This window comes from Oreochromis niloticus, linkage group LG22 (assembly GCF_001858045.2).
Source record: "Oreochromis niloticus isolate F11D_XX linkage group LG22, O_niloticus_UMD_NMBU, whole genome shotgun sequence".
NCBI lineage: Eukaryota > Metazoa > Chordata > Actinopteri > Cichliformes > Cichlidae > Oreochromis > Oreochromis niloticus.
In genome coordinates this window covers 22,361,084-22,374,618 of record NC_031985.2, presented here as the reverse complement: position 1 = coordinate 22,374,618, position 13,535 = coordinate 22,361,084, and the positions used below count along the sequence as shown (strand labels likewise).

At 41.1% G+C, this 13,535-nt stretch overlaps 1 protein-coding gene and 1 long non-coding RNA gene across 2 annotated transcripts; one reads left to right on the top strand and one right to left on the bottom strand.

The window, feature by feature from the left end:
* The first annotated feature begins 251 nt into the window (after positions 1-251).
* On the top strand, positions 252-4,912 carry LOC102079110 (uncharacterized). The gene is made up of 3 exons (XR_270316.3): positions 252-1,134; positions 1,362-1,457; positions 1,560-4,912. It is a non-coding gene; the product is annotated as an uncharacterized LOC102079110 (long non-coding RNA).
* On the bottom strand, positions 4,683-13,524 carry snrnp40 (small nuclear ribonucleoprotein 40 (U5)). The gene is made up of 10 exons (XM_003444045.5): positions 13,293-13,524; positions 9,188-9,317; positions 8,989-9,082; positions 7,337-7,502; positions 7,060-7,182; positions 6,085-6,205; positions 5,917-5,999; positions 5,728-5,789; positions 5,246-5,349; positions 4,683-5,011 (listed from the first exon to the last, which is right to left on the bottom strand). The coding sequence occupies exons 1-10, from the start codon at positions 13,401-13,403 to the stop codon at positions 4,962-4,964; spliced, it is 1,044 nt and encodes a 347-aa protein (XP_003444093.1). The 5' UTR covers positions 13,404-13,524; the 3' UTR covers positions 4,683-4,961.
* Positions 13,525-13,535: the final 11 nt, after the last annotated feature.

Below are 13,535 nucleotides of genomic sequence, written 5' to 3'. Positions count from 1 at the left end.
TCACCATGTTTTTGTGTCAAATCTTTTCAAATAAAGAATTCTGAATTGTCCTGTTTTGATCAATTAAAGCACAGACTCCTTTGGGCTCTACTGAAGTAGATATGCAGTCAAAAACAATCCCTATCTACAGTGCAGCGCAAAAGTATTTGCCCCTGTCCTGATTTCTTAAGTCTTAGCCACTTTTTGAGTTGTTCAGTTCAGTTCCAGTAACCACACCCAGACCTGATTACTGTCAGACCTGATGAAACAAGAACTCACTTAAACAGAACCTGTTGGACAAAGTGAAGTAGACTAAAAGGTCTCAGAAAACCAACACAACATGCCATGTTCTAAAGGAACTCAAGAACAGCTGAGAAACAAACTGACATCTGTCAGTCCTGAAAGGGTTATAAAGCCATTTATGAGACTTTGGGACTCCAGTGAACCACAGTAAAAGCCATTATCCACAAATGGAGAGAACCTGGAACATTGCAGAATCTTCCCAGGAGTGGTCCACCTGCCAAAGTTACTCCAAAAGCGCATCAACGACTCATCCAGGAGGTTACATAAGAACCCAGAATAAAATCTAAAGAACTGCAGGCCTCAGCTGTGTCACTTAAGGTCAGAGTTTGTGATTCAACAATAAAAAAAAGACTGGGCAAAAATGGTATCCATGGGAGAGCAAGAAGAAAGCCACTGCTAACCACAAAGAACATGACAACTTGTCTCACATTTGCCAAAAAACATCTTGATGATCACCAGGACTTGTGGGAAAATATTCTGAAGACAAAAATTGAACTTTTTGGACGGTGTGAGTCCTGTTACAGCTGGTGTAAAACTTACACAGGAGTCTGGTGCTGCTTTGCTGCTTCAGGTTTTGAAGTGACTGAGTCAAAGTCTGGACTTAAATCAGATTGAAATGCTTTGGCATGATGTTAAACAGGCTGTTCATGTTCAAAAATCCTCCAGTGTGACTGAATTAAAACAAATCTGCAAAGAAGAGTGGGCCAAAATTCCTCCACAGCAATGTGACAGACTCATTGCTAGTTATCACACACGGTTGATTGCAGTTCTTACTGCTTCATCCACTCTCTCTCTTTAAGACAACTTTCTTCTGATTGGCAGCCTCCTTCAAGCAGAAGGTTTCAGCAGCAGGTGGGTGGGGTTGCTGTGTCTGTGATGGCCATATAAGGGCGTCATCTTTCGTTGATGTCATAGAGATCCAAGAGTAGAAAAAAGTGCCTGACACAGAGTGTTTAGAGCAGCCTGAAGTTTGAGTTTTGTGTCACAGAGATTTTTGTTTGTTTGTTTATTTGCATAGGATGACATTATTATTTCAAATTTTGGGCATGTTTCACTCAAAAATTCACCTTTGTTACCAGAACCAGCCCTGGGCATAAGCTAGCAGAGCAGCTGCTCTGAGCCCCCCCACACCAACAGGGGGTCCCCAAGAGAACATGAAATGTCACTCAAGAAAGGTTGATACATATATTTTTGTTTTATGTGTAACAGTGTTAATTACATAAAACAAAAATGAAACATCCATGCACACTGTAACCATTTGTAACCAATCATTTCAGAAACATCGGGAAGACTGAAGTTCATCGCAGGGATCAAGCAGGACTCATGATCTTCACCAGCAGCTCCTCAGAGGGAAATCTTCTTCTCCACCATAAGGCGGTCCCAGAAGATGGACAGAGGTCTAAAGGTCATGTGCTTAAGAAATAGGAAACAAAATCCAGCAATGACCTGAGAGATGTATTTGGTCATTCAGCTCATCCATCCTACTGTTCACAAACGCCTCATCAGGAATTGTCTCAGTGGAAGGGTGGCTGTTAAGAAGCCATCATGAATTACCATCTGGAAAGAGTCACACAGTGGGACACTATCAGTCTTAGACTGGTCTTCCCAGAGCCCGGATCTTAACATTATTGAAGCAGTGTGGGATCTTCTTCACAGAGAACACAACAAAAGGCAGACAACATCCAAAGAAGGGCCTTTAATGTTCATCAAGCCCAGAGAACTATTCCTAAAGACTACTTAAAGAAAGAAAGCTGCCTATGAGAGTTCAGGCTGTGCTGAAGAATAAAGGTGGTCATGCTAAATATTCAGATTCTTTGGAGTACCGTGAGTCTGAGACCCTGAGACTGAATTGAAGTCATGCACTACAGACAGTTAGAAAATTAAATTCTTTTAAATAAATTATGCTGAGGTATTAATAGCTAAAAATGCACTGTCTACAAGTAGTACTGGTCTTACTCATCTGTGAAATAATGAGTTCATTTCAGGTCTTTGAAAACACACACACACACAAATGCACACGCAGTTACACAATAGGGCTTTATAAAATATGTAAAGTACACTTTCTCTTAAGAATGGTAAAACTTTTATTAGGAAAACTGCAGCCAATAAGAAAATGAACAGGATAACATAAAAAAACCCCCAAAGCTGTGTGGGGAGCTAGAAGCCACTTTATGGTGTTTTCGAACTGCACGCATAATGAATCCCAAACAGCTTGGACTGGATTGTAAAACTGCTCCATAAACCTCCAAACCACACATTTAACTTGTACCACTGTACCACTGCATAAATGATTTGTGAACCCTTTACTGAGATTTCTGCTCTGACGTCTTGTAAAATTATAGACAATCACAACGGGACCAAACTAATAGCACATTTTTCATGTCTTTACGAAGCCCTGAGATAGACTGGCAACCTCGATAAGCTGTTAAGAAAATGGATGGATGTCTTTATTAAACACATTAAGTTACAAGCTGTAAGTCCAAGCTGGAAAGAGTAAGTCAGCATCTATACCTCAGTAATGATTTCTCCAAAAGATACTCCGAACGAGACATCGAAGTTAACAAGATTGGATAACAGAGATATTAATCCCTTTAAATCCTTGTAAGATAAATGCATGCAAAGTCACAAAGTTAAATCACAAGTTCCCTAAAAAACATTACAGAGACGAACAAAGCTGGAGACTACAAAACCAACATCCACAGACGTTTCTGTTCATCAGTCCACAGTAAGACAAACTCTCTACAAACAGCAGAAATTCAGACCTGTTTCTATGCTAAAAGTGCAATCTTCACGTTTAGTTTGGGGTTAGTTTTAGTCTTGTTTTAACTACAATAATAGGCATGGTATTTATCAGGGGAATATTTATTTAAGAAGTTCAGAACTGATATTAAAATATGAAACAGAACACTCTGTAAAGACAGCGGAGTCAGATTGATGTAAACATGGTAAGTGCCAATAAACACATTCACAAAATCCTCTTTAGAGAGATCCTTTTGGTATCCATCAATAGGCTTCGTGTATAATTCCGGTTGGATATTTGACCGATCTTTTTGGCAGAATTGGCAGAGTTCATTTAGTTGGTTGGTTTCTTGGATTGGACCCAACTTTTAAGATTAATTCACAAATTTTCAAGGACTACTTTATGCATCCAAAAACCAGTTTTGATGTATTTGGGATCATTTTCCTGCTGGTACATCGAAGTCTAAACTGTCTCCCTGTTGATTTGAAGTTGAAGAATTTGCTGGGAGTCCTGTCACTATGGCCAAAAAGCTTAATTTTTGTCTCATATGACCCATAAAACCTGTCTCCAGATGGCATTTGGTTTGTCCGTTTGTGCCGCTGCGAATTTCAGTCAAACTTAAAGGTGTCATTTTTTGGAGCAGGGGCTTCTTTCTTTGTAAGCATGTTCTTAGTCCATGGTGATGGCAGTTTCCAGTTCTTTGCAGGCTTGAGTTTTCGTGGTTCCTGGGTTATTCCTGAACATCCTAACCAACTTCCTGTCACTGAGGGTGACAGTTTGGGTCTTCTTCCAGACCTTCACAAAGTGGTAACACATCAGAATTACTTGTACTCACTGATTATCTTGGAATCTGAAGTTGTTTAGAAATGGCTCCAAGAGACCATTCCAACCTGTTTAATTCTACAATTCTCTTTCCTACATCTTTACTGACTTCCTTGGACTTTTCCGTTGTTCTGAATATTAGTCAGTCCAATGAGTGATGTCACACAAATCCTTTTTATGATGGCAAAGAAAATCTACCAGTTGTAGTCAATCACGATCACTAACAAGTTGATAGAATTTGGCCTTGTCACATTAAAAGACATTACGTAACCTTCAGCAGAACTTATTAGAAGATTTGGGTGAGTATGTGTGGAGGAGTATGTATACTTTTGGCTCTGTGTGGATTAGAGAAAATAGTAATGCTGTACTATTATTTCACCCTGGAAAAATTACAGTGTAAAATCCCAGAATTACCATATTATTTGTGCCCATGATGAGTGAATGTGAACTTCAGATCTGAACCTGAACTGCCCTCACTGAGAGCTGTGGCATGATTAGCAGAGGGTTGCTCAGTGCTAATAATAGAAATCTCCAGGAATTGCAACAGTTTTGTAGGAGGAATGTCAACATGTTCCCAGGTTACATAAGTTAAATAAGAAAGCATCTGATCGAGCTTACTGCTGCTAAAGAAAGTTTTCCCAAGAGATGTTATTCACTAACTTCTCTAGATCCTGATTGCTCACTCCGTTTGTTGTATTAGTTTAACCTGATTGTGTTTATAGTGGTAATTAAATGAAGATTAGATCACTTTTCTGGTTAATCAGTTTAGAAATACTTGTAAAGGCTCAACAAAGACAACAAAGCATTTCAGTCAGAAAATAATTTGACAGCTTTTTTCTTTTTTCAGAATATTGAAGTTTATTATAAAGCAGTACATCAGAATAAAAAAGAAGTTGCTGTGGAGGTTCTTGTGCCTGAGCCTAATAATCTTCAAACGCATCCTGAGGTTCTTTTGAAACAGGCTGAAATTACAGAGAGTCCTAGACCACTGTCAAACACCACCCATCCACGTCCAAGGCAGAACACACGGACGCACGCACGCGCGCGCGCACACACACACACACACACGCACACACAGATGCACGCAAACACACACACACACACACGCACGCAGCCCCTACTGAATTTCTCCCATGTACAGGCGTTTATCACTGGCACCAGACAGCACTGTGTAGAGAGACAAAGGAGAAAAAAAAAAAAAGTATTCAACTTTGATTTTTGTTTAATGTTTTATAACGAAGCTTAAAGCGACCCAAGTGCCTAACTTAACATAATTCTGGCACACTGACATCCACTTATCCCAATGTGCCTTCAAGTTATCTTAATTAATTCTTGTGTTAATTAAAAAAATTGTATTTTAGGCCTGAAATACACCTTAACTGATGCAGTTAGTTCACTCACCTATAGGCTCCTCTGGGTGGAAGACTACTTCGTTGACCGAGCCTGCGTGGCCCGGCAGTTTGTAGAGGATCCTGCGTGATGTGGTGTCCCAAATGTACACAAACCTGTAAAACACGATGCAGAAAAAAAATGGTGTTTACATTTGAAATTGCCATATAGCAAAAAACTATATATGTCATACACTCACTCACCACTTCATTAAGTACACCTGGTCATCTGCTCGTTAATATAAATATCTAATCTAATCTTATTTTTACTGGTAACAAGTCAGCTGGTTAAGAAATCACATGCTTATCATCGCATTTTCCTAATTATGTCTTTTGCAGGATGCAATGGGACAGAGTTTCCTTTCAGAAATACAGATTCGATGGTGCACTTAGAGTACAGCAGCTAACCTGAAGGTGACTTGAGCCCTTTGTCCTTTGTGTTTGTGTGCAAGCTCATATTTATGCACAGTGTAAGTCGGTGTGTTTGCTTCTCACCTGTCGGCCGAGCCTGCAGCTATCTTACTGCCATCAGTAGACCAGGAGCACCTCAGCAGGTTCTGAATAACAGGAAAAGATGAATTAGAAACAAAGCATGTGCGAGCTGACGAAAATGTGCAAGTACAGTCATCAACGCTTGCAGGACTCCAGCTGTTTGTCACTTCAATGAAGAGCGATATAACTTACCTTTTCAAAGTTGTGAACGTTGCCCTGGAAAATCTTCACACATCTTTCCTTGGGAGCAAATGGTCGAACATCCCAAATACGCACTGCACAGAGACACAGGGAGACATCAAGAACAGGATTCACCCATACAGTCAACCACGTTTACGTGGCAAACATGTCTGATAGTACCTGTGTTATCCATGGAGTTTGAGAGAAGGTATGACCCCTCGGAGCTCAGGCTGAGCCCAGTCACTGAGTCACCGTGTCCGTGCATGTTGTAGATCAGCTTATTCTGCCTCAGATCCCACACCTGCAACAACACAATCAATAACTTTGGACAGGGTTTCTGCAGAAAAGCCATGCAAAGTCATTCTTGAACATTTTATAAGAGGTGCAAAAGTAAAAAATGATTCACTGCTTTATGGTCTTTGCACAACCTGAGGGAAACAGCATCCCAATGGTGGCTAAATACAGAGTAGAAACAACTTTTTCCCTTGTATTGAAATGAAAAATGACCAACACTGAGCTACACGTTAGCATCAAACCGCTCCAAACTAAGACAAAAACAAAAATATTCACGCAATCCTTTGTCCATGTTACTCCAGAATTTAAGAGCCACAACCACTGGGAAATTATTAAAAAAAAAAACAAATTCTAGTAATTTGTCCTGGATACGTTCCAAACTGTGCATGAACTACATGTAAAACCTTAGTTTCACATTTCAGCCTCGTGTTCTTGAACATCAATAGAGGCTCCCTCTCTTCAAAAACTGCACAGTTCTCACAGGAATAATGGAAAATAGTTATGTATGAAAACCTATTACAGCTTTATTTACCCGTCAAGCATGTAACACTTTGATAGGTGGCAAGGATAAACAGCCCACTCTGGCAAGCTGTGCTGAGTCCATAGGTCCTGCTCACTTCTGCTAATCAAATTCCATTTTTTTTGCCTTCTTTGGCCACAGGCGTCCAAGATAATTATTTGAAATTAAAGCGGCGCCATGAAGTGAAAAATTGGCCCTGCCGAGATTTAATTTCACTAATACACTATGTGTGCTGTGATAATAAAATCCACAGCATAAACAATCTCGTTTTTCAGGATAACCCCGAAAGAACATGGACAAGAAGTTCCATCAGCAGTAACGTGGTTCCAGCGTCATTCTACCTTGATGTCATTGTCGATGCCTCCTGACAGGATCTGATCGCTGGTGTCGTTGAACGTCACAGCCAGCACCTGGTAGGTGTTCTGGAAAGTGTGGATGGCTCCTTTTTTACGGATGTCCCAGAGCTACAGAGCAGACAATGACATCAAACAGAAAGCACAATCAGACCTTCATGTGTAATTCTGTGGCCCAAAAATGTGGTATTCAGACCTAAAGATGTGGATAAAACAATATGTATATATATATATTTATATTACAATTGAAAGCTGGAAAACTCACCTTCACTGTCCCGTCGTCACTGCCGGTGCAGATGAGTTGGGGTCCACGGCGAGCTGGGTAGCACGTATTAACGAAGGAAGTGTGGCCCTTCAGGCGCTTGATCCTCTCGCCTGTTTCACTGTCCCAAACACCTACAGTTTTGTCTGTGCTGGCTGAGAACAGCATGCTGAAATTACATAGCAGGAAATAACAGTTAGTTAACCCTTTATAAAGAGCACAGGGTTATTAAGCCCTTAATAGCTAGGTTTCATTTGACGTAGACGTGACGTCGACGTAAAGCGCGAAATTTGACTGGCGGTCGGAAGTGAAAAAGATAAGCGCAAAATCACAGACAGACAGTACGCAAAATGCCTATGTCCTGTTGTGTTTACGGATGCTCCAGTAGGTCGACCAGAGAAACCGATAAACGGTATTTTAGGGTACCAAAAATAGCCCAACGAAGAGGAGAAAAATGGAAAATTCTAACCGAAAAACGTAGGAAAAAATGGATTTTAAATTTACGTTTACAGTCGGGAGGAGCAGAGTCTGCCAATGCCCGTGTCTGCAGCGACCACTTCGTCAGAGGTAATGTTATGTTTGCAAACGAACTTATTAGCATTAGGTTGTCGTTAAATTCTCGTTTACTTAGTGCTTTTAAGTTAGTAGTCTAATATTGACTTGATTGGGACTATAGGCTGCCCAAGTGCTTTGGATGACGAAGAGTCGGAGGACTGGGCTCCGACGGTCAATCTCGGCTACGAGCGAAAACCCAGATCGGAATCAGTTCTCAAACGAGAGAAAAGAATGAAGCTTAAGGCAGAACAGCATCGATGTGCAGAGGCGATTTTGGATATGCAACAGACGGCTGAGAGCCCGGATTTGAGCCTAGTGACAGTGGAGAACCCCGAACTGCAGCTTCCAGCTGAGAATCCACAACCAGAAGACTTCAGTGTGAATGAGACATTCACTTATCCAGGTAAGATATTGTGCTGAGATGTAAAACAAACAAGAATCATGTCAAAGAGAAAAAGATGCCATTATCTGTAATGATTATGGTCCAAGTTACATATTACATGTTTGTGATTTTGGTTTACCTTGAAACAAACAACTGTCACTCTAACGAAGTCCTAAGGATGTGGCATGTTTGTTGACGTTAAAGCCGCTACCGCTAACTGTTAGCGTGTTTAAGATAAAGCAATATAAGAACAAACACTCACCCTTGCAAACACCAAACTGTATCCATCACGGAGACGTTTTGTTCCAAGGTTGTGGACCCACCCGCTGACAAAAAAATTGTACGCCTCCAGACTCTTGAAAGCTTTCATTTGCTGCCTAGTGTAGTAAGAAGTCTGGAGGACCAAGTAGTTGGTGATATCCACAGCCTCGATAGTAGGCAAATCCTTTACTTCTGTGGTGTATTCAGACATTTTCAAAGAATACGGATCACGTCCGATATATTTTTTAACTATCTGTTTATATCTCTCCCGAGAAACGGGGTCTAAAGTTGCACAATAGCTGCTCTCCTGACTCTCCACAGTGTCCTCCATGTTTACTTCCGCCCTCCACTCAAAAATCGCGCTGCCTCCGCACGTCATCAGAACCACGTGACCGCAACCCAACTATAGGAAGTACTGATTGCATGTGTCCTTTGCTAAAGATCTCCACCTACTTACCTGCCATCTGTGTTGTAGTGCAGCTCCATCACTGCTCCACTGTGTCCCTTCAGCGTGGCGTAATTCTCACAATCTCCATACACGTTCCAGAGCACTGCAGCAAAATAACAAAAACAAAACACCGGTACACACCAAGTTATTCACAGTGAAGAAGTTGTTGCCTCATTGCAGAGATTTAGTGGGAGTTTAACTAACTTACATATGAGTCTGTCAAATCCTGAAGAGGCGAGGGTGGCTCCATTGGGGTGAAACTTGCAGCAGTACACCTCACCCTCATGGCCAGACATCAGCATGATGGGAGCCTGGAGGCTGGAGGTCCGTGGAGGGCCCTATGGGAGACACATATGTGGTTAATACAGAGGTTGAGGTTAAGGAGGGAATTTCAGAAAAAGATGTACTGATGTGAGGCTATGACAAGAGGACCTTGCAGTACTGTCAGTGGCATGGGTTTTAACTTATGTGGTAACACTTTAAACAATAACTAATACAATGTTTCCCCATTATCAATTCTTTCTTTTTTTTTTTGACACTTTTTATTTATTTAGGAACATTTTTATGCAACAAGATAAAACAAACAAACACAAACAAAACAAACAAAAACAAAAAACAGAAACATTATGAAGTCATGGGAAGATAACATATGCCCGTACATACATCTGCACATCCACACATACATACGTCAACAAGTCTGCATTACTAATTCTATGCATTAAAGGGTGCTGCCACAAGCTATAAAGTCCAGCCATTTTCTCCATCGTCTCCTTCCCAAGTCTCCCTGCAGTCGCAGAGTGAAAGTCATACATTCCATCAATTTGACGTCTTCCACTATAGAGGTAAAAAGTGTTACAGTGGGAGGATCTTTACAGAGCCAGCGTTTTGTTATGGCCTTTTTCGCAGAAGCCAAGATAACTCTCAGAAGATAAACATCATCTGCAACTAAATCGTCTGTAAAATATCCCAGATACAATGAGGTAAATGTACAAGACACGTGGAATCCCAGCACCTTTGTAATTATCTTTACAACTTCCGTCCAGAAGGGTCGTATGAGTGGGCAGGACCAGTATATATGGCCATGGTCAGCCATGTCTTCCCCACAATTCCTCCAGCAAAGCGCAGGTGTAGCACTGAATTTAGACTTTTGTTTAGGCGTTATGAAAAAGCGTATAATGTTCTTCCAGCAGAAGTCCCGCCACATGTTGGAGTTAGTTGTGGTAAACTGTGTCTCCCAGATCCGTGCCCACCCATCTTCTGTAATCTCAATGTCCATTTCTTTTTCCCATTTCTGCTTTATGTAAATCGTTGAGTCCCCTTTGAGCTCAGTCATACATTTGTACAGTTTACTTATCAAGGCTCTGTTACTCCCAGAGTCATAAGCATCAATGAAAATATTAACAATCGAGAAGTCTCCACGGACACAGGTCTTTAGTCTTTTGCCAATATAGTCACGGATTTGCAAGTATCGAAAAAAGTCTTGTTTCTCGAGGTCGTAAGTCTTGCATAGGGTATCAAAAGCCATAATTTTAGATTTTACAATAACCGAACACCTAGCAGTAATTCCATGGCACACCCATTGTTTAAATCTACTATCGTGGGAAGCAGGTAAAAAATCAGGGTCATACGCTGGCCACCTCAGAAGTTTTATCTCTTCCTGTAGTTGTGCCTGCTTGACCACTCCCCTCCATATTTTTAATGTAAAAGTGACCCATTGGCTGGGCGTCAAGGTACCGTCCAATTCAGAAGCTGTGTGACCAAGTCTAGACTGGATTGGCGTGTCCGAAAGAGACATCTCAATCGCCTTCCACCTCGCACAAAAAGATGGATTACACCAACACACCAAAGACCTCAGCTGAGCAGATAAGTAGTAATCCCTTAATGAAGGTAGAGCCAAGCCCCCTTTTTCTTTCGGCAACTGCAAAGTAGAGAACTTCACCCTTGGTCTTTTGTTAAGCCAAATGAATCTCGAAATCTGTTTATTCCATTCCCTGAACTGCTTCTCTGGAATTTGAATAGGTAAAGCAAGGAAAAGATAGAGTAGTTTGGGAAGAATACTCATTTTAATTATCTGTATCCTGTTGCCAAGGTCAAGAGGGAGCAAGGCCCAAATGTTGAGATCGCTATATATTTCTCTATTAATACGACTGTAATTAATATCATACAGTTGTGTTAGATCTTTAGGCAGAAACACTCCTAAATATTTGATAGCAGTTGCCTTCCAATTAAACTTGAATTTTGACAATAATGTCTGGTCTGGAGAAAAATTAAATGTCAGAACTTGAGTTTTTTTGACATTAAGAACATACCCTGAATACAGGCCATATGTTTCCAACATCCCCATTAATACTGGTATACCTGAGCTGGGATCCGTGATTGTTACCAAGACATCATCTGCGTATAAACACACCTTGTACTCGTCCCCTCCTATTACAATCCCTTTCAACGATGTTTCCTGACGTATAGCCTGGGCTAGAGGTTCGATAAACAAGTTGAAGAGGTAAGGGCTTGCTGGACACCCCTGTCTACATCCTCGTTCTAAAAAAATAGTATCGGAGAGGCTACCGTTATCAATTCTTTCTTGATTCCTGATCAGTTTTCTTTGTGGGAACAAAAGCCGGGATGCAAAGGCAGCTGTTGGTATAGAAACGCGTCCTGGCAGGTGACCTGGGAGGGTAGAAGCACTGGAGAAAGAACTGATACATCTGGAGGCAGACGATTAAAGGTTTGAATATCTTGTTTATAAATATTCAGGTAACTTATCCGGTTTAATCATACTGGACATTTTTAGCTTGTATTTATAATTTATTATAAAATCAGATATGGACTGTGAAAGTGGGTCAAAGTGTTGTTTTTTTTTTATAATAGTCTCAAAAACAAATGTCAAGGTCATATTTAATGCAATGCCGGTGTTTTAATGCGAATAAAGACGATCTGCAAAGATCATCTGCCTCCATCTCACTCCATCCCAAGCATCCTCCTCTGTCACACCAACCCTCTGCATGACATCCTTCACTACATCAGTGAATCTTCTCTGAGGTCTTCCTTATTTCCTCCATCTTCAACATCCTTTGTTCATTGTGTCCACTATCCCTCCTCTGCACATGTCCAAACCATCTCAGCTCCCTCTCTAACCACTCAATCTGCAATGTCCCTCTGATGCAACCATCTTTAATATTGTCCATTCTGGTCCTTCCCAATGTAAATCTGAGCGTTTTCAATTTCTCAGTGCCATCATCTACCATCCAAACCATACATACAGCAGGTCTCATTGCCATCTTCCCTTTTCCTCCTGCTGCTGTTCTTCCACAATCCATCGACTCCATCCTGGCTGCACTCTCTTCTTCCCCTCTCTAATGCTTTGCGTTGCTTTGGATGTTTGATTCCATTTATGTAAACTCATATACCTTCACTGTTACACCTCCCATCAGACTGGAATTTGATGTGTCTCCCTCTCATTCACACACGTGTTCTGTTTTGTGTCTTCTGACTTTCATTCCTCTTCTCTCCACCACATACTTCCACCTCACCAGGCTGTCTTCGCCCTGCTCCCTCCTCTCACTACAGATCGGCTGCAGACATCATAGTCTACTGAGACTCCTGCCTGGCCTCATCTTTCAGCCTGTCCATCAAGACTGCAAACGAGAAAGGGGTTCAGAGCCGAACTCTGACATAATCCTAGCCCCATCTTGAATAGTCGAAATGTCAGAGTTAAGTGATTTAACAGCCAAAGGAATAAAAGACTTTAAGTATCTATTTGTTCTACACTGACATATAAAGTAGGGGTTACCTGGGAGTAACTTCCTGAATTCAGAATAGAAATGGTGGTCAAGATAGTTAATAATGTCTTTTACTTTCTTTATCACCCGAGTTTCTCAGTGTGAACACAAATCTCTTTGCCTGACCCCCATTATTTTGGAGCTGGTGTTATCAATGGTGCTGAGAGGGTTTCTATCCTTAAAAGATAAAACATTAAACCAGAATACAAAAGAACATGTTTTGTGATCACTTTAAAAACTCTTTTTAAACAACAATAGTTTACCCAAATCCAGCTGGGTGTAGGAGACATTGTAAAAAGCATCAAAGTGAGCGCTAATGCTGTGCTAATTTTATTTTCATGTTTATCTGTCTCGCTGGCAGCCCAGATAATGAATCTAAAATCACCACAAAGGGAAAATGTGACTTTTTTCCAAGCGGCTTTATATATAATTAATCATAAAGCGTACACAGTATAGTGTGGTTACTTGTTCTAAATGTTTGAGTCTACTTCAGTAGCCACCCCTCTCGGTTGTAGTAACAGCTACCCTCCGTACCGTGGCCACGAGTTGCTGAGACTGCGCCGCCGCTATCAGCTCCGTCCGGGGCCGCTTCACGGCGGAAGGAACCACCGCCATGTCTGCCGCTCTCTTCATAGGCTCAATCATCTTTACAGGACAAAAATCCGCAAAAATCTAAAGCTTTAATGCTACAATTTACAAAAAATGAATGGACGTCTTTCATACGAGACGTCGGAGGAAGTAGCACCAACGTATCAACACAGAAGAAGTACTTCCTGT